At 31.5% G+C, this 27,800-nt stretch overlaps 1 protein-coding gene across 17 annotated transcripts in view; it reads right to left on the bottom strand.

Moving 5' to 3' along the window:
- Positions 1 to 27,800, bottom strand: part of LOC139488930 (multiple PDZ domain protein-like) — a 160,649-nt gene that overhangs the window by 33,982 nt on the left and 98,867 nt on the right. For all 17 annotated transcript variants that reach the window (XM_071274941.1, XM_071274948.1, XM_071274988.1 and 14 more), the window contains 6 exons: positions 26,610 to 26,788; positions 25,620 to 25,747; positions 24,828 to 24,938; positions 23,139 to 23,219; positions 22,497 to 22,692; positions 113 to 309 (listed from right to left, as the gene is read on the bottom strand). In XM_071274941.1, coding sequence (XP_071131042.1) covers positions 113 to 309; positions 22,497 to 22,692; positions 23,139 to 23,219; positions 24,828 to 24,938; positions 25,620 to 25,747; positions 26,610 to 26,788 — 892 coding nt within the window. The remainder of the gene's footprint in view (positions 1 to 112; positions 310 to 22,496; positions 22,693 to 23,138; positions 23,220 to 24,827; positions 24,939 to 25,619; positions 25,748 to 26,609; positions 26,789 to 27,800) is intronic.

Below are 27,800 nucleotides of genomic sequence, written 5' to 3'. Positions count from 1 at the left end.
GTCGTTTTTTACTCTCTCATCCTGAACTAAACTCATATGTGAGAAAGGTATTTTCCCTGACATAAATTTTAAAATTTCAAATTCTTGAGTAAGTTAAGAATTCGACTCATACCTCTAATAATTCATCTCCAATTTCAATACGTCCATCTTTAGCTGCCACACTTTCTGGTTGGATACCAGCCACGAACACACTCATCGTGTTACGATCCTTGTTTCCTGCTAAACTGATACCTAACCCATTGCCTCCTTTTGTCAAGTCCACTAAATGAACTTCACCTCCTAAGTCACCATATCTTCTGAGAACTCTCTCTGCAAATAAAAATACAATACATATATAATGAAATTATATAAATATAGAAATAAGTAAATGAGGTTTGATTTGCAATTAGACCTCTATCCACCAGAGACCAAAGGACAAGGCTGTAAACAACAAAAGGTCACAATATAATCTTCAACAAAGAGCAAAATCCATAATGAATATAAAAAGCTAGAAAAGATCCTAGGAAACTGGGATAACAGAATATTAAATTCAAAAGAGAAAACTGCAGTCTGATGTAAGCTAATATGAAAAACAAATTAGCAGACGGCAACAAACAACTAACACTTGACTACAAACATCTACTTTGAGACAGGCACATTAAGAATGTAATAGTGTTTACATGTTTTTGACTACTCATCCTTGCCCTAACCTGAGACAGTGGTGTAACAGTACAACATTAGAACAAAATGATCAATCTGTTGGAAAGGGTTTACTTCATCAAATGAGTGCTATGTATTTAAATATAAAAATTATAAGTGGGGATATGATTGACATCATCACTATGCAGCCTTTAACAATGAGCACAACCTGTATAAGTGTCTTTTAACACTGTTCCTGGGTCTAATAACTAGAAGCTCCCTAAAGTTCAACTTCTCATTTATTTAGCACTTTCAGCTTTAATATCAGATTTAATACCCTGGTATGTATAGAAAACAATAATATACCAGAAGTGAAAACAATTGTGCCCTAAAGCATTTTTCTAAAGGTTACACAACTCTGGTTTAAATAGACTTAATTCAAATATAATCTAAAGATTGGAGCCAATCAATAAATGTTATATAAAAGTCCCACAATGCAATACTTCCTGATTACAATATTGTTTGACCTTAATAAACAAGATTCAATTATATTCTACAGTTCATTAGAAATTGTATTTTATATAAAACAAATCGTTGTCACAAATTAACACAGATCTATCGGTGTCTCACCCCATGGATTCTTGGAATCTTAGAATTAGCACAGGCTATGTTACCATAAATCATGTCATCTTATATACAAGTTTGCTTAACTACATCCTGGTAGAGTGCAGAGAAGTCTTGTCTGTTTTCACTTTGAAAACAACCGCAATTAAACATTGTTTTTGTTTTTCTACATTAGGGGACTAGCTAATTAAGCAGACAAGATGATTCCTAGACCTAATTGCAATTACTTGCTGTAGGAACATTTTGAATATGGAAAGATTGATTGATTGATGGGTGCTTATGTCTTGTGACAAAATTACATGCATAATCAGGATGACATCACATTTATGTCATGTCTATATGAATGTATTATGCTTTGTTCCTGACTATACAAACTTTGTTCTCAAATAAAATGCTTAGTTAGACTTGTCTTTCTGATCCACTATTTAACAGTTCCCTATACCCAGACAAGTAATTCTGTCCTCAATCTCACAAGCGTTTGTGTGCTTTACAGAGATGCATAAAAGATTTACTACAAAGTCTTAAGTTTAAATCTTATGTTACAGTTGCCTGTGCCCAGACAAATAATTTTGTCCTCAAACCTACAAGCGTTTGTGTGCTTTACGCAGATGCATACAAGATTAACTATAAAGTCTTATCATGTTTAAATCTTATTTTTGAAATCTGAGAAACACTGCTAAAGACATAACATAACTGAAGGTTAAATTTTATCAGAATAAAAGTTTGCCAAGATCAAACTAAAAAGTCAAAAAAATTTGATACATTCTTGCCAGGGAAAGATAGAAGTAAGATATGATGACCTGACAAGGATTAAAAAAATCTATGGCAAGACACCCCACTATATCATGACTATCTCATGTCAGAAAAGAAAATACAAAAAAATGTATTTCAAAGCTGCTTCTTCTGGAAAAGTAATATTTGGCTAAAAAATGCTAAATGTGGTTTCCTGTTGTCAGAAAACCTCATTAAACACTCTTCACTTCTGAATTGATAAGTTTTACACTATGTTTTCTGATTAAATTAACAGACCAGATAAACATCTAATAATTGCAAAGATAATCATGCTTTTCCCTGATGGATCAAAGTCACATCTTGATGTAGTAACAGACCTTGAGCTACTGAAGATGACAAGAAATTCATCTGTAACTCTTCACACAGAAGAGGAAAAAAGAGAAATTCATCTGTAGCTCTTCACACAGAAGACAAAAAAATCACACATGAAAGCATAAATGAAATTACATAAAGATCTTTAGATGAGCTAATTATTGAAAGGTGAGAAAAATTTGAAGATGAAAAGCTGCTTCAAAAATGATAGTGATGATGCAAGATGCTATTGGTTCTGAGTAATAACTGTGTATGACTATGATAAAACCAAGATGTCTGAAATTAGAGGTCAACCAACATGACCTTGATATTAAAATTAGTAAATGCATCCTTACAATTGATTTTAATTTATCTAGATTTGTCCAATGTTATCCCCAGCCAATAATTTTCTGTATGGGAGTATTCATTTTTTTTAAATTTTCTATATCAAATGAGTAAAATATTGAATAAATGTGTGTAACATTTTTAATCAAAATAATTTAAATTTCATAAAAATCCATGCTGTTAAGGACATTATACCACTAAAATTTGAAATTAAAACAGATATAATTGACCTTTCTTATATTACTACACAAAATATTTGCAAAGTTCAAGTTTCAGCAATGGCAATAATAAATATATACTCTTTTTATCCTGTATTAGATAGGTAATCATGCTCAGACAATGTCTATACCTATATTCATATTGCAGCAACATGACAAATCCTTCTGTAATAGATGCTGACCTTGGATTTGTATCATTGTATATCTTAATTATATAATAAGACTTTCTTCTTACATGCTTACAATGTCTATTTATATAATAGACCTAGTATTAAATGATTGTTTGATTACATATTATCAATGTCAGCATTTTTGGATTTACCATTCATACTGCTAGTGAGTACATTTGCATCCTGAATTTATGTAAATATCATCAAAATAAATTACCGTATATTTTCGAATTTAAAGCGCATCGTTTTATAAGCCGCACGGCCGTTTTTTGGGGGGAAGATTGTTTTTGTCCTTACATAAAACGCACCTGAATATTAAGCGCAGACTGAAGAAAACGTATATTTATTCTACTGACCTGATAGTGTCATGAATATTTTCTCCTTTTGTAACTCACACCGTAATTTGTTTCATTTCTATTTTCAGATTGGTGAGAAAGTTGAGAGTATTTTTGAATATATTTATTTGTGTCATATTAAAATAAAAAATCGTAATAAAATAATTATACTTTTCTCATTGTTTTAATTATGCCAGTTTCGTTTGATGTTTTTTGTCAACAATGGCCATGTGTTGACAGCTTGGGTGTCCATTGAACCTTGTTGTTTTGATTAAAATTAGTATGGTATTGATTGCTTGTTTATTGTTTGAATTGGCATTAAGGATTTAAATTAATCTTAAAAATGTATGCATGAAAGGTCACCCAAGCCATAAAACTGCCATTGTTTATCTTGATTATGACCTACTTACCTGTACCCACGTGTGAAAACTGTTCACCCAAAAGTCAAGATTTTTTTTTAATTAAATCAATCTTAAGAATTTTATTGTTGTCTATAAAATAAAAGTTGAAGTTCTGAACGTAACAAACATTTTTCAATTTTAATTTGGATGAATACAACAAACAAAACAATTTACTTTTTGCAAGTCATTGTCTATTTTCAAATGAAAGTGTTATGAGCAATGACAAGGGGGATTAAAAGAAGACAGCAATAAATAAATGTTTTAACAGATTAAATTATAAAAATTAGTATTCTTTTTTTTTAGTTAAACATCCAATAATATTTCGTAAAGATATTTCGTTTTGAAACACAATAAAACGACAAACAGTTACTCTTCAGTATTTTATCCTGTTTGGTACCTCTTCTCAAACACGATTATCTCTCTTTGTTTATGAAGCACTTTAAAGTGTCGATTTAAGCACATGCATCACCATCGTCATTTAAAGAAACTTGTAATATTGGCAAGACACACAATCACTTTCTTTATTATTTCATTAGAAAATTTTATATTAAAACACATTAAATCAACTAACAACTACATATTTATGATAAATACACAATTAATATCCTGTATGGACACAGTTATCTTTCTTTGTTTACGAAATGAACACTAAACACATGGTTATCGACTTCCTGTAAACCAACAATGATTGAATGAAATAAAAACAAACGATTTAGTTAATATATTTATTTATTCATAACAAAATATGCAACATTAACAATTTATCAAGTCACTGCAAGCACTTGACAATCTGACTGTCTCCAGAAAACAAATCCAGATATTTTTTTCTTTCACCGTCGTCCTGAAAACAGAAAATAATACTTACATAACACGCACCCGAGTATAACACGCAGGGACAAAGACAGAGAAAAAAACCTGCGGCTTATTTAACGATTTATACGGTAGTCATTTAATAAATAGTTGCTTCAAACATGTAATGGATCAACAATTGATATCCATATTTTTATCCATTCTGAAGAGGTCATATCCTAAAAACTCTTCAAGTCATACCAAGGAGGTTATATTAACCTCCTTGGTCATACTAACAGCAATCTTATCTATGAAACAAAGGCTACTGCAATTCAACCCCTGCCACGTTAATGGAAATCTATGAAACAGAGGCAGTCTGGTCTTTCCACCTCTGCCACACTAATGGGTATCTTAAAATGAAAGAGAGGCTTTGGTCATTCACAGATTGTCAAATTTATTCCAGTCAGGCAAATGGCCCTTGCAAATAAATTTCAAATCCTGCGAAAAAAATGAATTTAAGAAGTGAAAGTGTTAAGCCCCATCAACTACGGCAGGGGCATACAAATCATTGAAACAGGGGCTCTGGTCGATAGTGCTCTGTTATACCCACAGCAATCTATGAAAAAGTGGCTCTAGTCATTCTAGATCTTCAACAATAACAGCAATAAATGAACTTGAGGATCTGATCATTCGACCTCGTGACCCACTTTTGGCAATCTTTGAAATAGAAGCTCTCAATAAGTCATTCTAGGTCTTCAACAATAACAGCAATAAATAAACTTGAGGATCTGATCATTCGACATCGTGACACATTATTGCCAATCTTTGAAATAGAAGCTCTAGTTATTCCAGGTCTTCAAACATAAGAATAAAGGAACTATATGAACTTGAGACTCTGATCATTCAACCTCTTATTAAATTCCACTGATCAAGACTATGCAGAGGTTGAGATAAAAAAAATATTGTACATAATACCATGCCAATTTTTTTTTATAATATCTATTTTACGTCAGTTAAAATATTTAGGTCGGATCTACTGAGAGTCATAAAACATACATTTTGGTCAATCAAGCAATCACCTTGGGCTTTACCATTGGAATGTAATGTCAGCTTAATAAATCATAAAATTCTGAGGATTACATCATATATATATCTAAACGATAAACATCTATAACAGCTGCTACAACTTTTGTTTAACCTTCAAATATGATTGAGTTATTTTATCTTTTTTGTTGATAACAAAATAAAGAGATGTGGTATGACTACTACCAAATTTGAAGACAACAGTCCAGAAAAGACCAGATAACAATATGATGTTCATGTCTACAGGCAATAAGCAAAAAATATACCATACATTGTTTTTAACAATAAGCAAAACCTTTACCATATAGAAAGCTATAATATAGAATAAAAAAGCTCTTCTGTTGAGTTTCTTTGCACTCAGTAAATCTGGAACAACTGTCCTCAAAAAGAATTTTTGATCTGATAAAAGATCCTTTTTTATTGCTTCTAAGTCATGTTTGATCATGTTTAATTTCCAATAGCCTTTTACTAATAAAACTATCAATTAAGACAGTTCCCCATAAAAAACTACAGTTGTCATTAAAAGATTTCAAGGCATCTGATACACATGACTTGAAAAACAGTTATTAGATTGTATATGTCAAAACAAACTGAATTCAACAACTGAAAAATGAAATTGTGCTGCATTTATTAAAATAAGTTCTGTTTTGTCCCATCTGTTTTCAAAATGCAATTTCAGTTAATTTTTTCAGTTCAAACTTCTCAATAAATGATACATTACACACATTGCTGAAGAAAAGTTATTTTAAAAGCATAAAACAAGACAGGTGTTTAGACAGACAAGGAAACAAGACAGGTGTTTAGACAGACAAGGAAACAAGACAGTGTTTAGACAGACAAGGAAACAAGACAGGTTTATAGTAGGTGTTTAGACAGACAAGGAATCAAGACAGGTTTATAGTAGGTGTTTAGACAGACAAGGAAACAAGACAGGTTTATAGTAGGTGTTTAGACAGACAAGGAAACAAGACAGGTTTATAGTAGGTGTTTAGACAGACAAGGAAACAAGACATGTTTATAGAAGGTGTTTAGACAGACAAGGAAACAAGACATGTTTATAGAAGGTGTATAGACAGACAAGGAAACAAGACAAATAAATAGACAGAAAAGAAAAAAAGACAGATAAATAGACAGAAAAGGAATCAAGACAGACAAGGAAACACTATCAGCAAAACAGGACTGATTGACAAGAAATGTACTTAGGATCCTTGCAACACTCCCACATGTCTTAACACCTTCAATTATGTTTTTATCACGATCATATCTTCCCATAAAATATATTGTCATGGAACTAAAAATATATTAAAAAGGGTTTATCAGTGAAATAATTGATTAAATTCTCTACATGAATCCTGGATGACAGGAAAAATAATAGGATTACATGACATATACCCGTTAGTTAACCGCACCCAATTTTTTTTTATTAGAGATTTGCATGATCAATATTAGAAAATCTTTTAGCATATAAAACATCTGTCAGTTGTTACAAGTGAAATCAAGTTTTTTAAGAGCCAGTATTGATCACTTAATATAAATATGAAGATGTGGTATTAGTGCAAATGCAACAACTCTCCATCCAACACACAATCTTCATTTTCAGGTCTCCTAAAAGAATTAATTTCCCCCTCTGATATGTATATTTGGATAAAAAAGGAAAAATAATATTGATATGTTAAGGATGTCTAAGATTCAAAACAGTTAAAGAGCTATATGATCATAATAGGATCTAAAAAACTTACTGAAACAATCTAAGGTCAACTTTGCCTGAGGGAGTTGAAATCTTAGTTTCTAACTTTATAATTTCAAAATAGATAAATTTAATGGACAATTTCAGAAAGGTTTGTTATAAATTGCAATACTTTATCAAAGATTAAATTTCAAGGTTTTTTTTGGAACTTATTTCATATTGTTTCATCTGTAAATTGAAGTGTAACACAACTTGTAACTATATTGGGTAGTCAAGCTAGGTGGCAGCACTGTGCAACACTGTAAATGTATGCACAGCACCATAGAGATGTGTTTTCATGTTTTTTTTAAATTTTTTTTTCTTAAAAACATTATCACTTTAGGTTATTGTAAGTTTAAATACAGCTTGTATATAAATTGCATATATTTAAAATTCTATTTTGATAGAATGCACCAGTCTTGCACCTTTTTGAGTCTATGTGATGATTCTTCAGATTTTGTTTGTAACCATTGTTTTGCATCTTCTGAACCAATTTATGAGACTAAAACATCAGTGAAATACTATTGCCTATATCATCACTTTCAGTTATAACTTAAGCAGTGTCAATTATTGTTTAGTATTTTAAAGAATAATTAAAACTGATCACCAGATGTAGGGTCAGTGGTTTATTTTGTGACTCCAAAATGACTGAACAACCTAGAAATCTTTATAAATTATAGCAGTTTTAAGACTCATATGCAATACAAATAATCGGTTAATAAAACTTTCATAAAATAAGCATAGCTAAAACAATTAAAATTTTCCTTTATGATATAATCACTTTGAATGAAAATAAAAAACAAAATTCATAAAATTCATGTCTACAACAGTCGACAATTTCAGACTAAACATAAGAGAATAAACCCACACAGCAGATCAATAACAATTAAACTTATCAATGCTTTACTTCATTTAACGTGATGTTTCACAATCAAACAATTTATAACTACACTTAAGCCCTTTCATTTGTTTGTCTAGATTATTGTATTTTTCCATGAATTATAGCAACATGAATACAATAAGGAATCAAATTTGTCTACTCTGAACATTGGAAATAACACATTAAGTTACGGAAATGCTATTTCATAAATATTCATATGACAATTTAGAAGATAGGTTGAACTGTTGCTCTCTCCTTACAAGAATTTGATAGCCAAATTCACATTAATATGAAAACTGATTAAACAAGAATGTGTCCAAAGTACATGGATGCCCCACTTGCACTATCCTTTTCCATGTTCCATGGACTGTAAAAATTGGGTAATAATCTAATTTGGCATTAAAATTAGAAAGATTATATTATAGGGTACATATGTAATAAGTTTCAAGTTGATTGGACTTCAATTTCATCAAAAACTACCTTGACCAAAAACTTTAACCTGAAACTCCCACTTTCATTTTATATGTATAGTGAACCGTGAAATTGGGGTCAAAAGTCTAATTTGGCATTAAAATTAGAAAGATCATATCATAAGCAACAAGTGTACTAAGTTTCAAGTTGATTGGAATTCAGCTTCATCAAAAACTTCCTTGACCAAAAACTTTAACCTGAAACCCCCCCTTTCATTTTCTATGTTCAGTGGACCGTGAAATTGGGGTCAAAAGTCTAATTTGACTTTAAAATTAGAAAGATCATATCATAAGCAACAAGTGTACTAAGTTTCAAGTTGATTGGACTTCAGCTTCATCAAAAACTACCTTGACCAAAAACTTTAACCTGAAACTCCCACTTTCATTTTCTATGTTCAGTGGACCGTGAAATTTGGGTCAAAAGTCTAATTTTACTTTAAAATTAAAAAGATCATATCATAAGCAACAAGTGTACTAAGTTTCAAGTTGATTGGACTTCAGCTTCATCAAAAACTACCTTGACCAAAAACTTTAACCTGAAACTCCCACTTTCATTTTCTATGTTCAGTGGACCGTGAAATTGGGGTCAAAAGTCTAATTTGGCATTAAAATTAGAAAGATCATATCATAAGCAACAAGTGTACTAAGTTTCAAGTTGATTGGACTTCAGCTTCATCAAAAACTACCGTGACCAAAAACTTTAACCTGAACGGACGGACGAACGGAGGCACAGACCAGAAAACATAATGCCCCTCTACTATTGTAGGTGGGGCATAAAAATAAAAATATCTAATTTTTTATAGTTTTTTTTTTATTGTTCTTGAGTACTTCACACAAGCAAAACAACATACATAACACGTCCAACATTTATATCAAGCTTTGACTTTTTTTTCATGTTGATAGACATTAGACCCAAAAATAATCACTGCATTTTCTAAATAGCAAAAGTGCAGAATAGTGATATGGAAATTTGTTATTAATCCATATCAACCCTCAAACATCAGACCACACTGAATATATGCCATATCATTTCACATATATACCCTGTTACCATCTCTCTATCTATATTGACCTCAGTTCAGTATGAGAATCTCAGAACAGTACCAAGTTATAATATATATGTTTTAAAATCCTCATATATTTCCAATATCATTGTCAAGCTGTCAGACAAGAACCTGTAAATCATTCAACTTTGACCATTACTTACACTTCCTTTACTTGTTTACAGAGACTTCAATAAAACCTGGTATTTCATGTATAAATACATATAAAGTTGCTGTCAATTGAAGGATCCATCATTACCTTATCAGCATAAAGATTGTTAAGACTGTTTATAATTTAAACTGCTCACACAGAAAAATTGAATTTCCCAATGGTTTACAAAAAGTAATCAGTTAAAAGTCTATATACATTTGTGGTGATTTTTTTTTCAAAGCAATCAACAAAACTTCACAGTATATCAATATGTTTTTGGTAAATGACTAGTGGAGCAATAAATCGACACATGATCAAGAAACATGATAAAAATATTTCTACAGGGTCTTTTTTGTTGGGTTAATGTCTATCCAATCAGTATATATTCTACTTTCAACTTGTATGATAGAAACTAACACAATTAAGGAGGTTTGGACATGCGTGCATCAGGCAATGGAGTATTTTAGTTCATATTGAAAGATCATTAAAAGTAACCTGAACCTTAGACATGAGTGCATTTTTAACCCTTAGATGGGTTAATTCTTATCAATCTGCCAGAATTTAAATAATTCTTTGTTTTGAAACCACTTCACTTTTAGAACACTTCCTTAAGCATTCATGTGTTACAGTTAAACTAATGGCATGTTTGCAATTTTACAGGATGACTTTAGTTTATTGCTTATTTGTTTGGGTGACCATACAAATCAATATTCAACCTTTGTTTATTACCCAAATTATGATTTATTACTAGTAATTGGTTTCATTTAGGTTCTAATTGAAAGAATTTCTACAATAACAGCGAATTCACCTTCAAAATGTACAATGCATTTTAGAAACTGAGAAACTAGCAGAAATAGTTTCTATTAAATCTCTGGTTTCTGAGGTTTGAAAAAGGTGACACTTACAGAATTTTGAAACAGTGACATGTAACTTTACCATTTAAAATTACCACTTTGACAGTTGTTTAATATTTTACTCTGACAGCAAAAATAAACAATAATGGCATGAACTTTTAAACAAATATGAAATAAAATTCAACAACCAAAGAATAAATAAATTATTTGTTACTGCCAATCAAGATGGTTAGTTAAGTACTAATGTGCAGTTCAAGGCTTTTTGGCAACTGTTTACATATCAGTTGCACTCCTGTAGATAAAAGTCATCAGCTCAAACATAAACCCTATGTCAAAATTTATTCATCTTTATCCTCCAAAAATACTTTGAATTCCTCTAACATTTTTCCTTTAAGAATAATTGGGTCATTTAATTCACAATAAAAACTGTCAATCTAGGTACAACATATATAGAATGAGAATGTGAAAAATGTAAAAAAAAAATGCATTATTGGTGCATTAAAGGTTTCCACAATATTTTTTTATATATTCATAACTTTGCTCTCCCATTTAAATTTTTAAAGTAGAGATTCTCAGAATGTTTCACTGATATCCAGCACTGGTTTTGGAAGACACAGGGATTGACTTAAACAACTTGGACAAAAGCACTTTGTATCACTGCTCCAGACCTTGGAATGCATTTTATTTAAGAGTTTCAAGGGAGAATATAAACTAAAAAGATTATAATACTGTGACTACTATCTTCTCATGTTTGCATTTTGCCCTTTCTAGCTGATATGAGTGTCTGAATGGACATACCAACAAGAGAATAATAGACCAAGAGTGCAGACTAAGGCCCCCCCCCCCAAAAAAAAAAGAACAGAGAATAATATTATGTTTTAATATAAAGAATTGAGAAGAATGGAAAAAATAAATAAAAAATAGAGAAAAATGGTATAAAAAGAACAAAGAAATGAAGGACAATTTATCCAGATCCTCTGACATAGTGATGATTTAGTATAAAGATTTTCTAACCTTTGGACATGGATAAATATATGGGAAAGATTCAAGTTTGATATATCTTGACTATTCATATTCACATCACTTTTCTTCTTAAAAATTAAGTTGCTAAAATAAATTTCTTGCAAAGCATTTGCTTTCTATAGAATAATATATACACTGCAGAAATTTAATTTCACTTCAATGTATAGATCTAACATAAAATTGGCTTTCATTTTAGCTGTATTGTCAATTGAATATATGCAATAAAGTGAGATTAATAATAAATATGGCAACATAGTTTATTGAGTTTGAATGAAAATTGAAGTTATCTAGTCCAATCCAATTTAAACATTTTCAAATTAAAATACAAATTGGATACTTGTGATCACAGACAATCTTATTACAATATAGATACTCTGTTCATGCCTGATTCTATTACAAGAATTTGACAAAGGAGAATGCTCTATCCTGTATTCTGCTTTGGATAATGGTTGCTTGTTGGAGTTCAACACCACTTCCCAGCACTCTTAGTATTATCATGACTGTCTGGTTTTATTGGGTGAAAAAAACAGAGTGCCTAGAGTGAACTATTTCCTTTGGAAGGAAGGTTCTCAATCCTGGTCAATTAAGGTTAGAGTCAAACACACCTACCATGAGCAAGCTTTGAAATCACAACCTCAGTGTTGACACTGTAGATTAGTCAAACACACCTACCATGAGCAGGCTTTGAAATCACAACCTCAGTGTTGAAACTGTAGATTAGTCAAACACACCTACCATGAGCAGGCTTTGAAGTCACAACCTCAGTGTTGACACTGTAGATAAGTCAAACACACCTACCATGAGCAGGCTTTGAAATCACAACCTCAGTGTTGACACTGTAGATTAGTCAAACACACCTACCATGAGCAGGCTTTGAAATCACAACCTCAACACACCTACCATGAGCAAGCTTTGAAATCACAACCTCAGTGTTGACACTGTAGATTAGTCAAACACACCTACCATGAGCAGGATTTGAAATCACAACCTCAGTGTTGACACTGTAGATTAGTCAAACACACCTACCATGAGCAGGATTTGAAATCACAACCTCAGTGTTGACACTGTAGATTAGTCAAACACACCTACCATGAGCAGGCTTTGAAATCACAACCTCAGTGTTGACACTGTAGATGAACTACTTAGACCACTTGGTTGCAGAGTTCCCTCATCATGTTTTGACAATTGCTATGTCAATAAATAAAATGTTGGCCTCCATTTAAAATTTTGATGTTGAAAATCATGTTGAGCATCCAAAAAAAGATATTTACAACAAAATGTAAACCAGAGCCTTTTTAGATCTTTGTAAGTGAAGTCTGGACACATGATCTGTATTTATATCAGACTATTTATATTTGACTGGATCTAAATCATCAGACTTGAACTTCAATAGATTGTTCATAATAATGTGGTATGGGTTTTGCTCAATAAAGAAGGCCAAACAGTGATCTATAGTCACTAACTATCTATGTTAATTGGTCTCTAGTGAAGAGTTGTCTCATAGCAATCATACTACATCTATTTTCAATGACCATTCATTGTCACATATTTTGATAATTGTATTGCAATTTAAACTTAAACTTATGATATTACTAATCTTCTTGACAACACCAAGGGTAGGTAGGCAAATTGACAACACCAAGGGTAGGTAGGCAAACTGATAATTGTGACAACATATTATCAGTTCCTATGCAATACTTTTTGAATATTGCTCAACTGAGCATAAAGTAGCATTCTAGGAAACCCAGTTGATAAGACTTCAGACTAAAATTTGATGCCATTAAAACACATGTTACAGCATTTTTTAAATCCCAAAATTTCAAGAAGATATAACCCTTCTTGTATAAATTTGGGGTGTTTAGTCAAGGTCCAACTCAGTAACTAAGATACGAAAAACAAAACAGGAAAGTAATCAAAAATCCATCAAAGTACCTTGGTACAACAGTACATTTTCGCCCTTTATGACAAACTTCTCCACATTGCAGAGTAGTTAAAAACACAAGGCTGTTTTTTACTAAATGTCTGCCGTGGTGAGACATTCAATTAGACCATGGTGATAATAGGCTATAAATGTTAAAGGTAGATCTATACATATGTATGTATACCAATTAGTACCTACATTACTTAGTCACTTAGGGCATATTAGAAATTACTCTTGTAAGTGCCAGCTTTTTATCTGCGATTTAGTACAGACTATTTTATGAGACTTTACTCCATTCCCTATATCAAACAAAGAAATGCTTTTTAAGCTGATAGTAGAACAAACAGTGGAAATAATGAATAATGGTGGGGGGGGGGGATAAAGAATAACATTCAGAATTTCAATCATATTGGTCAATTACCCATGTTTTTAAACGAGAATATACCTTTTGGTAACAACTATATACATATATATTTTATTGCTTTTCAATTTTAGGTCCAGCATTGATTATGTTGTAACAGTTGAGTCATATCTTGGTTAGAATTATCCCATAGTTTAATTCTATATCAATTTTGAACAATATATCTATCAAAAAATTACAGCAACCTCTAAAATTCAAGATGCTAAAGAATTAGAACATTAATGATAACTACCAGTACTGAACTTGGTTTTCTTAAAACTTATGCAGATACGATTCATTTCAAAAGTGTACATAATGGAAACTAATTAAAGAAGAGTAACTATTGATACAAATGGAAGACAACTCACAATTAATGAGCTATAGCATATTAAAATCTGTCTCAGCAGGGTATCATCCCTTATTTACTTTTAAATACTTGCTGCTGGACATTAATAATCTATCAGTTGTTATCATCATCAGAATGGCATTTTAAGTTTGACAACTCTTCAAGAATGTTGAATTATGTATTTTATTTAAATTTTGAATGTCATCAAAGTAAACAATATTGTTATAATATTGTTCTGTTCTGTTCTGTTCTATATACAAATTTTGACAAACTCATGGAATGTTTTGGAAAATTAAAATATCATTAAAGTCAGAAGTTTGTCAAATATGTACATCATTTGTTGTAAAATATTTAAAATATTATGTTCAATAAAGAGTCGAAAGTCATAACATTAGATTAAACGTCATTTTTTAAAATGTTAGTTTATCAATTATCTATACAATCTGTTGCAGGTAGAAAAAAAGTAAAATAAAAAAGATGAAAAATTCAAAATGAGTATATTACCTGTTGGACTTTGATCAAAATGAAAGTTCATTCACAGAATCAAATCTACTTCCATTTTAAAAACACAAACACATACTATCAAATTAGACACAATGTTAAAAAACATAATCCACAATTTTCAATAATAATTTTTCGAAACATGGCACATATCGTGAATATAAAGAAGGTGTTGGATTAACAAGCTACAGGCATGTAATGATTAACGACTCTTCATTACATAAAATCAGAGTGTGAATGAAATCTTTGTCACGCAATTCCATCTTTACATGTGATAAACGCCAAGATCACACAGTATATATGATGGCTTATTGATCTGTTCTCCTCCCTCACAATTTAAACTTTTATCCAATCATACAATTTTTCCTGGCGTTTTATGAAATTCCAGGGATATTGAGGATATACTGTTGATGTCTGTCAATATAATCATAATTTTAAGTTATTGAAATCAAGGATGTAATTAATTAAACACAAGCTGTTCCACATTTTCAACGTTTTGCCCATTAAACCTTAAAAACATTTCAAGATCACTGATTTTGGGTGGGTGTTTGGATAACATTCAATCAAATTAAGAGAGAGAGAGAGAGATGTTTTTAATTCCAAATCATGCACCAGATTTAAAAAATTTCTTCCTGATTTGAGCCGATAAATGCAGCTAGACTGCATAAAATAATTGATCAGCACACAGACGGGTGAAATCTGTGAGCACTTCATATTTTCTATGATAACTATTGATTGGGTGGTACAGTGCAATGTTTACGGAATGTTTACAGAATGTACAACAAGTACATGTTTATAAACTTGTTTTTCCGTCAGTGTAAACCTTCTCAATTCTTGTATAAATATTTATAATCAAGACATCTCTGTCTGTCCTCTATTATTTCTGGATCTGATTCAGAAAAGAGAGGTTTAGTTTATAGTTCAAGAGATAACTGAGTCTACAAACGATTATTAATGACTTCAAACTTATGAAGTGCTCTAGTACCTAAGTAATCTATAAGAGTGGATCCAGGTTTTTTGAAAGGGTGGGGCATAATTAAATATTCCAAACAATAGGAAAATTATTTTCTTGCCGCAGGGTTTCTGCCACTGATCCACAATATCAGGAGCATGAAACATTGACAAGGTTTAGAAGCTGATACTCAGGGGTACCTACATAGTTTTGACAAACCACACTCATAAGGCAACAATTTTTTCTTGAGGGAAAATCATGAAGTACAGAAAGCACTTAATAGAAGATCAGCAATGTTTCAATTTCTTTTTTAAAAAAACCCAACCAAATACCCTGTTGCTACATTGTATATCAAACTAGAGGTTGCATTTCTGTAAATATTGACAATGCAATTTCCCATAGGAACTCCTTTTACGGCTAAAACTGTACCACTTTTACTATGAAGTTTTGAAAAAAATCTTATCCTAGAATTGAAAGTTCATATGCACCACAATTTTTTTCAAAGGTCAAAATATAGGGCTGTGCGGCATATTTTCAACGTTTATATGCCCTGAACTTCTCAGAGTTTAAACTTACACTAATTTTCTTAACTACCCCTACCTCGAATGAAAGGTTACCACAGATTTCAATGTAAACAATATGCACATGTTTATTTACTGGTAACATTCCCAAGTTCTGTCTCTGCGATATGGAACACAGAGAGCATAACTGGGAACCAGTATGTAAACAAAATTAATTTTCTATGAATATTCAATTACTCCCCAAAAGAGGCGTGTTTGGAGAAACAGCTGTATTTACAAAGTGCAACCTAGAGGATCATTAGAGCATAAATGCTTATACAATGTACTGACACATCAAAAATAAATTTTCATTAGAACCAAAGTAATATAACATATATGCCAGGTGCCTTTTAAATAACATTTCTGTGAGGCTTGCATATGAGTCCTTTCAACATTAAAAAAATATGAAAATAAATGTAATTTCAAATATAGTGTTTCATATAAACTTTGACTTCCAGTTAGAGTCCATTTTAAATTTCAGATCAGAATCAAACAAAGTTCACTTGTTAAGAGCCTTAACAGGAGTATATTTAACAAACTTGGTTTCAGTTGATTCGGTAGTCCTTGGAAAGGTGATCTTTGAAAATTGGAACAGCCTTACCTCCTTTTGGCCTCTGAAAGCTATAATATTGGACTTCTCATTAGGACCAAAATGAGTATCTTCTAAGGAACATTTCCAGAGAATTTGTTTTTCTTTTAGTTCTTTCTTTTTTTTTTAAAGAAAAGCAAAATTTATTTACATTTAATTTCCCAAAGGGTTTAATAGTAACTTTGACCTCAGTTGCTTGCCAGTCTAAATTTCCAATAATCACCAAAATCAAGAAACTTGTGAAGGGCCTTTACAGAAACATATCTATCATATTTAAATTTTATAGCTTCAGCCATTCTTGAAAAGATTTCCTAAATTCAGCCAATCATAAATTGCATCCATGATCGTTGATAAATTGGCACCAATGTTATAGTTACAACACTTGAAAAGGACTTTGTAAGGAACATGTCTGCCAAATTTGATTTAATTCTGTTAAATGGTTTTCCAGAATATGATAAAAATGTGAAAGGCTTAAGAGACTGAGGCTGTATGCCAACCAATTGAAGAGAAAAGCTCACATGGCCTGTGGCCAATTTAGTGAGGTAAGAATGTGGGAATTATTTGCATCATTCTATTGTTTGAAATCAATTGTAAAAGTATAGTTTTATTAAGTAAGTGTCAATTTATTATACAGTTACAAAAAAATCATACTTTTGCCATCATTGTAATTATACTTAGCGAAAAATGTCATCTAATATCAAATCAGAAATCTCCAAAATGCAATGATAATTATCAAATTAAAAGAGCAAAGATACATGTATAAATTTATATATGAATCAAATTAGAGCCATAATCTGTTAAATGTCGCTGCAAAACCTCTGAGTTTCAGATTAATGCTTCAAGGACTTATATCAAAAGTTGTTAACCTCTAAATTTCATAGTATTGTTGCCTTGCTGGGATCATACTGTTACCATTTTTTTTTCATCATCCAGCGCTTCTTAACAAACACTTAAGGGGAATGGGGAACATGGTTAGAGGGTAAAAGGGGGGATGGGATGGGTGGGGAGAGTTTTCTAAAATTATGGAAAAAAGTGAAGAGGATCGAGAGAAACTGGAAACTGGGAAAATTTCTTTAAAGAAGAATTAGGGAATTTAAAATATAAAATGTGATACTCAGTTAAATTACAAAGGTCAAAATGTAGTCCTACAATTCAACATTTGATGAAATCATATTTATTCTAATCCAGCAACTGGTTCTCCATATATTAATTGATTTTCAATCAAATATCCAAATCGCTTTGTCACAAAGCAAAATGCACATAAAGTTCTCATAAACAAACTAAACATTGAATCATGCTTGACAAATGGAAATTTCAGTATTAGTAACAATATAGTTAAATATTCTAGAATATTGATATCCATGTTTGTTTCAACAAATGTAACAAGAGATTTATAAAATCCAAGCATATAGTTTAAGCATAACAAGTTAAGGCCAGGCAAAAAAAATTAGGGCTTTCAAATTATAAAAATTTCAAAGTATCTCGGGCATTATTGATTTATCAAATGAATTTTTATACCCCTTCCAGATTTATTTCTCCATGTTTAATGCCTCAAATTGCAAGTAGGATGTGATTTAATTACACTGTAAAATAATTTGGGTCCAGAATTTTAAAGGAAAGTAGTGATTTGGTCCAGCTGAAAAAGGTTTAAAATTATCACTTCGGAAGCTGTCAAAAGATTTCAAGACGCCCTAAACATAAAACTGTCCATATTTTGAGTCAGAGCCAATGAAGTTTTCTATAATTTTTATATAATTTGTCCCAAAAGTAGTACAACACAGTGTAAAAGTTTCTTTGAGAAAGCGCAGGTGGGATTTTTTTTATTTTATTTATGTTCTAAAAGAAATGCACTACGAAATAATTGTGGTCTCGGACCTAAGAATGGCAACCAAAGACTAGGGCTAGCTGTTTTTTGCTCTTTGGTCTTATGTTTTCATTATATTACTAATGTCTTGTGAACAGCTCAGAAGGAATTATTGGCATGCAATAATGTTCAAGACTTTAGGGGGAACAGTTACCTTATCATATCTCCTATGATTTAAGATTTATATTATAACCACCTGCTGCATGGTGAAACAATATTTTACTAGATATGTCCCCCAGGGGCTAATGTAGCCAGGTTTTATTTAAAGGGGAGGTTCCCAACCCAGGAGAAAGGGGGGGGGGGGTTCAACCATATGTCCCCATTCAAATCCCTTGATAGTCCAAAAATAGGGGGTTCCCTAGATTCGCCCACTGTATCCTTCTTTATATCTATGCAAGCTTTTTTGCCATAAAAGTCTAGAGATGCTAACTGACCTAGTTTTATCCCAACCAAAGTAATCAATAAATTGCCTGTTTTAATACAGATTCTTATACCATTTAATGTGTTGATCCAGTATGACAATTTCATCATGACAGTATAAAAGATTTTCTTCATCTCAGACAAAATTTTAACACTAGTGGCATTTTATATACATAACCCACAATAAAAGAAGGATTCTAGATTACAGAAAACTTCACTGGAATGATTGTGACTACAAGATAGATTATATTACAACGTAAACCTAATAATATCATTCCATAAAATCTGCATGTTTTTAATATGGTGACTCATATTTGTATAAAATGCACAAATAAAGAAATTTCACTATTATACAACGCCCAATCAATTCAGCTCACAATCAATTATTTCAGTTTTTCTTTCATTTGACAGAAAAGCAAACTTTGCAGAAGACATATCTGATTCCGTACTTCACGTTTCTGTCAATCACAGAATTTTATAGTGTAGTTTAAATGAAGTGTAATAATGATAAAGCTAACCATAGTCAAATAAAATGTCCACAGAAAAATAAAATACAGATATTTCTCTCCTATTTGTAAAAACTTTTGCCCCTCCCTTTGAAAGAGTTCATTGAATCGCAATGTTCATTGCTGATATTGCTCGCCACCAGCTCTAGCTCAGTAAATCAGATTTTCTGTCAACTGAAAATTAAAAGTGGTGACAGCAAACTACTATTTATGTTTGTCCTTTGATCTATGGTGAATACTTGTTTCATTACCAACACCACATCTTATATGTGTAAATTAGTCGTAAACATTGATTCAAGGACCCAACACCACATCTTATATGTGTAAATTAGTCGTAAACATTGATTGAAGGACCTTTGTTTGAAGTTAGGTTATAAACGCCAAATAAACAAACATCGAGTTGTTAACTTCAGAATCGGAAGAGGAGACTCAACTACATTGTTTTTCTGATATTCCTAATTTTTTATAAAAATTCTTAAGCTAAAATCACAATTATTACTTTAACAGATAACTTGGAAAAAGAAATACAAGTTTCTAAGTCAGCAAAAAAATATATTTGTTAATTCACAGCTCTGATAATCTTGAAAATATTTATGGATTACTTTACAGTTTTGACACCTAGTGAGAACCGGTTTGTCAATTATATCAGAAAAAACTTGAAAGATCCATTGACCTCTCTAAGGACAAAAATCTACACTGATAAATAAGTAAAAATCTCTTTTATTACTTATATTGCACACAATGCAGGTGTTTTAATCTTCTTACACAAGAAAAATCCTATTAAAAAGAGAATTTCTCAAATCTCTAAAACATGAAACTGGTTTCAGAAAGTAATTAAACATAAAGGTTTATGATTTAGTGGCCTCGTAAGAACCATCAAAGTGAAATAAAAGCTTACATTGTCTTATCATGTCAAAAAGCTTTATCTCATTTTCTTGCTTGTGAATATAAGCATAGAGATTAAGTCAAATTTTTAAAACAAAACACATCAACACATTTTTTTCCAAAGGTCAAGATAAATGCCATGGGAAATTGAAATTCCATTGTATAATTATGCTTCAACCACTATCAGTCACTGAAACCACAAAAGTTTTCATACATGTATGCTTTAACCACTGGATCCATCAATTGTTAAATAAAAGAATATTTGTGAGCATGCTCGCATACCCCACACCCCATATTGTCAATAGCCAAACAAAATCTACCCCACACCCCATATTGTCAATGGCCAAACAAAATCTACCCCATACCCCATATTGTCAATGGCCAAACAAAATCTACCCCACACCCCATATTGTCAATGGCCAAACAAAATCTACCCCACACCCCATATTGTCAATGGCCAAACAAAATCTACCCCACACCCCATATTGTCAATGGCCAAACAAAATCTACCCCACACCCCATATTGTCAATGGCCAAACAAATTCTACCCCACACCCCATATTGTCAATGGCCAAACAAAATCTACCCCACACCCCATATTGTCAATGGCCAAACAAAATCTACCCCATACCCCATATTGTCAATGGTCAAACAAAATCTGAACAGGTTCTTAAGTTCAGAGACTGATAGCTCAAACAAAGGTGAACTGATAAAAATTTCTTGTGGACAGGCATCTATATATAATGTCTACATTAACTACAAAGTTTCATAAAATTTGTGTTGTGTGGTTTCAAGGGAGTTTCTTTTGCAAACTGTTGCAGTAGTATATATTTTGGCCAAAATTCTAGGTTCATAAGTATATAACTCTTAAACAAGAGGCTCCCAAGAGCCTGAATCACTCACCTTGATTTTTTGCCATTTATCTTCTGTTTAAGAGTTTAAGTCTTCTTCTTCTTTAGTTACAGAAAACCATCAACATTTTGAAGAGTACATTCTGGCGCATGCCTTATTGAGGTTGCTTTTTAAAGTTAATTTCAATTTTTCTTCATTTTTAAACTTTACAATTTTTATTGAACTTTTAATTTTTACATTCTTTATTTTATTTTTATTTTAAAATTAAGATAAAAACAATAGTACATTTAGTTTAAGTGAGAAAAGGTTTTAAGGAGTACTTCATGGGTAAGTGCATCCTTAAAGTTGTCTGTAGAAGTTTTGTGTCTAATTTCATCGTAGTTTGTTTTTTTGGTTTAATGTATATTATGCAAAAATGATATCATTCAACTTCAACAAAGTTTGGTTGATATTGGTTCAGTAGTTTCAAAGGAGAAGATTTTTTAAAGTTTGAAAACATGATAAACAAATTGTGTAAAATTGTCTTTAAAGGACAATAACTCCTGCAGGGGGCAATTGACAGTTTTGGTTATATAAACTTATTTGTAGACCTTACTTTGCTGAAAATTTTTGTAGTTTACAGTTTATCTTTATCATCAATACTATTCAAGATAATAACCAACAACTGCAAAATTTCCTTAAAATTACCAATTTAGTGGCAGCAACCCAACAATTGGTTATTAGATTCATATGAAAATTTCAGGGATGATAGAAAGTTACCTTACGAATACTTTAACCCACTGTTAGATTTGCTCTAACTGCTTTAGTTTTTGCGATATAAGCCAAAATCCATCTATTCTATATCTCAGTGACAATATTAAAATGACATAGACAATAAGAAGACTTACTGTGTGTGTATCCATATTCATCTTCTGTTTCATCATCCTCTTCATCGTCCTCCTCTATCTCCTCCACTTCCTCGACCTCTTCATCATCATCATCTACTTGGTTGTGTGTAGCCTCAAGTTTATTCACAATTTGTTTTTCTGCTAAATCTGGCTTGTTTAGAATTGGTTTCTGTGGTATGTCAGGTTTAGTTGAAGCCTTAAAAATGTAAAAATTATGTTCATTTTGCTATCCGTTTTTATGGTTCCACAATTTTTGTCAATCACACCACATCATCCTTATCTTGCTTTTAAGCAGGATTTTATATTTATTTAAACACACAATTAAATTAGACAGTGTTAGCCCTATTTGCAATTGTAAAATTCATAGTGCACATAAAGTCAAATTTAGCAAGATTTTTTTATTTGTGTACAAGTTATCTCTCTTTACAAAATCAATAAGTGTAAGACTGCATCTCTTATGTAATTGCATGACTAAAGAATGACCCTGACTTCACAGTTGTGAAATGTCAACAAAGTATGAAAATATTTTTATTATTTTTATATACAAGAACGAATTTGGAAAAAAAAAATTTCCTACAATTTTGTCCAGAATAGAAATGGGGTAGGGGAGCAAAAAAAAAAAAATCTCAAATGGTACTATACCTGAGTTAATGGTGCATTTGCTGCTGCCTGTATCTCATCATATGACTGTACAGGTTTGATCTCTGTCTCCAAATCATTTGGCTGAAAAGGAAAACAAAAGAACTGAATAGGGCTTTCCATGGTTAGTTTGACCATATTAAATAGGGGCAGATTTTTTTGTAAAAGGTGGAAATAGTATGAAAGTATGGGATATCATATGCATGTTTCTAAGCAATTGCTCTGTTTTAATGATGATTTCCCATATTTTTCACACCATTTTTACCTCTTTTATGAAAATCTCCCCCTATTCAATATGGCCTAACTTACCCTGAAGAGCCCTATTATCCCTATCAGGGAACTGTTTAAAATTAACTGCATCTATTTTTCCTACTATTGTAGCCGAATTTCAGATAGGCATTGATAGTCGATAGTCCAACCTATAGGAGGAATCATTCTGCTTTCTGGTTAAATAGTTGTTGTCATTGTCATTATGTCTTTTTTCTCCCTGTAGATGATGAAAAGATGACTTTCCAATTTCATTTTTATGAATGAACTGCTCTGGTTGACCTGAGGTCATTTTGGGTAAAAATGTGTCTTGGGACATGGTGACGTGAAAATATTTGCTTTGTGACATCAAATTTTCCCCAGAAATTGTATTGATTGGAAGATTGTGTAATGGGGGGTTCCATTATACTGTCAAATATATCCCCTCATTCCCTTTATCGTAAGTATTTTCAAATGCCGAAAAAAGAGAATACTTCAGTCAAATGTTAATTAAAGACTCTTTTGCATGTCTAAAAAAATAGATTGCAAACATGTTTGGTGTCCGTTATGTCTGAGTGATGAGGTTGAACAAGTTTTATATCAGCGACAGCTATCATTTTAACAACTGTTCACTTACATCATAACAGTATCTATTACTGATGATTTTTTATAAAACTATTTGCATGACCAGCCTAGGGAATAGCTTCATGCTGTAGTTTTACATTTTAACAATCTTTGATCATACTTTACAAATAACCAACTCTCCAGAGAGATATCAAAATGAAAATGTGTAATAAGATGTCAAAATATTCTGAATAGATAACTTATGCCAGCTATGCACAACTTTAAAATATTTTACTTGGCATATATACTTTAAGGCAAGAGATTGGACCGTGTTTGTTAGCATTTAATCATTCCTTTTGTTATCTTGGAACAATAATGTTAAAAAAGAATCAAAATTTTAATTAAAATGTTGCATGATGAAATTTGTCTTGTAATTGGAGTTAAATTGAAAAAATATTTGTTCAAAATTCAAACAAAGTCATTACCCTTTAAAAACAATTCTATATAAAGAGCAGAAATGTGATATTTATATAAAAACAAACAATCAACAGCAATGTTTTGTATAAAAATAAGTTCATGTAGTATAATTGCCAATGAGACAACTTTTCACTGGTAAAATTTAGAAACGATAGCTCATTGTACAGCCTTTAACAATGAGCAAATAACACATTTCCTAGCAAGCCATTAAGCTTGTATAGAAATATTCAGTTGGTAGATATAAAAAAGATGTGGTGTGATGCCAATGACAGTATATTGTAATGTGTATCTTAAGCACTTCATTCATTCTGTTGCAACTTATCAGCAGAAAAGTATTTCTTTTAACCTTTGAAAGAGACTGGATATGTCTGCTCAGACAACTGACATGAATTGAATGTTACTTACGCAGGCAGCATCACACAGACTCTGTACCACAAATTTGACGGGAGAACCTGAGTTCCTAATGGCATCTACAGCTTGGTCATGTGATGCATTCCGTAAATCTATACCATCAACCTAGGAAACATAAAAAAAAAGTTTTGAAACTTATCATACAAAAGGCTATTACATGTCATAGAATATTCTCTAATTAAAACATAATCTAGAACCTTATATATATAAAAAAAAAAAAAAAAAAAACTGAAGTAAAAAAAACCCAAAACAACTATATGAGCAGGTTTTGAAACAAAAATGCACACATCTTAATATCTTGCCTGCTCAACTTAATCGAACTTGTGTTCCAAGGTTTTCTACAGGAATCATATAAACATAACATCATCACAGAACTATGAAATAAGATCAAGGTCATGTGAACTCTGTTTGACAGACATGTATAAATTGTAATGGTTCAATATGTCCTATTACTCCTCATATAGCCATAAAAAAATCAAGAGATAAAAATAAATCAGTACATTTTGTTTCAGCAATCTGTGAACCATGAAAATGAAGTTAGTTAGGACAACAGACATATGCAAGACAGATTACTCAGCTCTTCTAACTTCCAAATTATAAAGCTGTACATAATAACACCTTCTATTGATGTAGATGCTGCAGATAAACATCATTGTCTTACATTCTGTGACAAACCTTGCAGGCGACAAAACGAAAAGAGTAAAAATCAACAAACTTTAAGTACGGATGATTAATGTTTGTATCTTAAATATTGTATCAGAACATTTTTGTGTTTTCTAAAATTACCTCTAATATCCGATCTCCTGTTTTGAGAGTTCCATTTTTTCCAGCAGGACTATCCTCTAACACTTGCTTTATAAATATACCTGAGATCACATGGTCTGGTTGTATATGGAACATATCTACTCTTCCACCTGAAAAATGTAATTGCTTTTTATAATTATGAAGACAAAAAAGATGTGAGGCATTTGTCAATGATATATAGAAACAAAATGACAAAAATAACCAGTTCACTAATAATAAATATAAACGTAAGATGCGATATGATTGCCAATGTGACAAAGGGGCGGGCCTTGGTGACCAAGTGGTCTACAGTTATACTACTGTAATCAATAGCCAGTCAACACCGAGGTCATGAGTTCGAAACCCCACTCGTGCGGGTGCACTCGACTATAATTTTAATTGACTAGGATTGTCAGTTTTCCTGTCGAAGGTTGGTGGTTTTTTCCCTCATAAAAACTAGTCGCCATGAAATAGCCCAAAAGTGGCGCTTAAAAGTGGCATAAAACACCAATAATCAACCAATGTGACAACTCTCCATAGGAGACCAAAATGACACATAGTCCAGTTTTTCTAATTTCTGTTACTAATAAATGTAATCAAAATCTAGCTTTACTTTTGAAGTATCTACAGAATTGACTTCAGAAATATGCTTCTATAAATGACTATTGTATTCATTTCAATTTTTGAGGTGAGTGAACAAATATTTTATTAGCCTACACAAATGACATGTCTGCACATTGTTTTGATGATGCTATCTCCATGATGTTGTATGCAGTTACATCATTACTATATGTCTGATACAAGATTTCTTGTGTCATCCAGTCATATTAATTGACAACATATATTATCAAGATTGTTATGAAAGCAAAACTTATAATCTAATAAAATAACAACTGAGATGAGTTCTCGAAACCTTTTACCCTAGGTGGTCCTTGTTTCTAGTTATTACAATTCATTTCTGTATTTCAGGTAAAGTAAAAATCTTCAACTCACCAACAATACTTATTCCAAGACTTTTGTCTGGTTGACGATATAGTTCTATTGTTCTGGGCGGTCCCCATGTCTGTTGTCCTAATCTAGTAACTTCAGCAGTCTTAAGTTTTTCAGCAGCTTCAATTTTAACAGGACTGTTAATTTCATTCTTAGGTTGAGCCAGCGGTGATAAATTGGCACTGTAAAGCACAGAATTTTTTTTTTTTTAAATACTGTTGGTCCAAATCTTATAAAAAGTCAACTACAACAGTTCACAATATCTAAGCAGTTATAATGTTAACTACATTCAAACCAGTTATAAAGGACACCTCTATCAAGCTAAAATCTCGTCTTGTAGGGTTATCTATGCATTTTAAATTCCAAATCAAAAGTTTCCTCTCTTATAAGGTAAGTTTAAGGGTGATCTAAATATACAGGTTTCATTGTATTTGTATAAGCCTATACAGTATCACATTTGTAATTATATATCTATATGCAGTCAATAATACTATATCCTACATTAGAATAACAGGAGACATAATTATACATGTACATTGAGTAGACATCAACAAAACACACAAAAATAAACTGCTGACACAGATATATGTCTCACCTATGTTACATAATCATGAACTTTTAACTAAAAGTCAGATGCAAGATTCTACTAAAACCTTTAATTACAGTGATCAAAATTTATTCTACATGTCATTTACAGACTATTTGTTTTATCTAGAACAGGAAAACAGGTAAAAAAAAATTAATTGGCAAAAATAACAGTTTCAAGGTACTATGTCAGAGGATGTGTAGAGCAGGTGAAAAATACATCCATCATCAAATCTGCTTACATCATCCAATAGTGCCATCTGGTGGTTACATTATATTTTACTGCTTCAATGCTAATGAAGTATTCCTATTAAATTAAGATTACATAATAGTATTGTTTCCTGGTAATTTGCTCAGAACAAACAAGTTCTGTCAAACTGAAAATTAATTTTGTAATTTATGTGGTAAAAAAACTTGTTACAAATTTAATCCACATATATTATGATCTAATGTTAATAAATTGATCACATTTACATGTAAACTACTTATAGATATAAAATAATGGTATTTTTTGCTAATGCCCAAACTGCTTCCAAGATATTCTTCCTGATGAAGTCAGCATAAAAAACAAAATTACAATTATTTTTAGTTGAGAAATTGTATTAATTT

This window comes from Mytilus edulis, chromosome 1 (assembly GCF_963676685.1).
Source record: "Mytilus edulis chromosome 1, xbMytEdul2.2, whole genome shotgun sequence".
Classification (NCBI taxonomy): Eukaryota; Metazoa; Mollusca; class Bivalvia; order Mytilida; family Mytilidae; genus Mytilus; species Mytilus edulis.
This window is presented reverse-complemented; position numbering and strand designations above follow the sequence as displayed.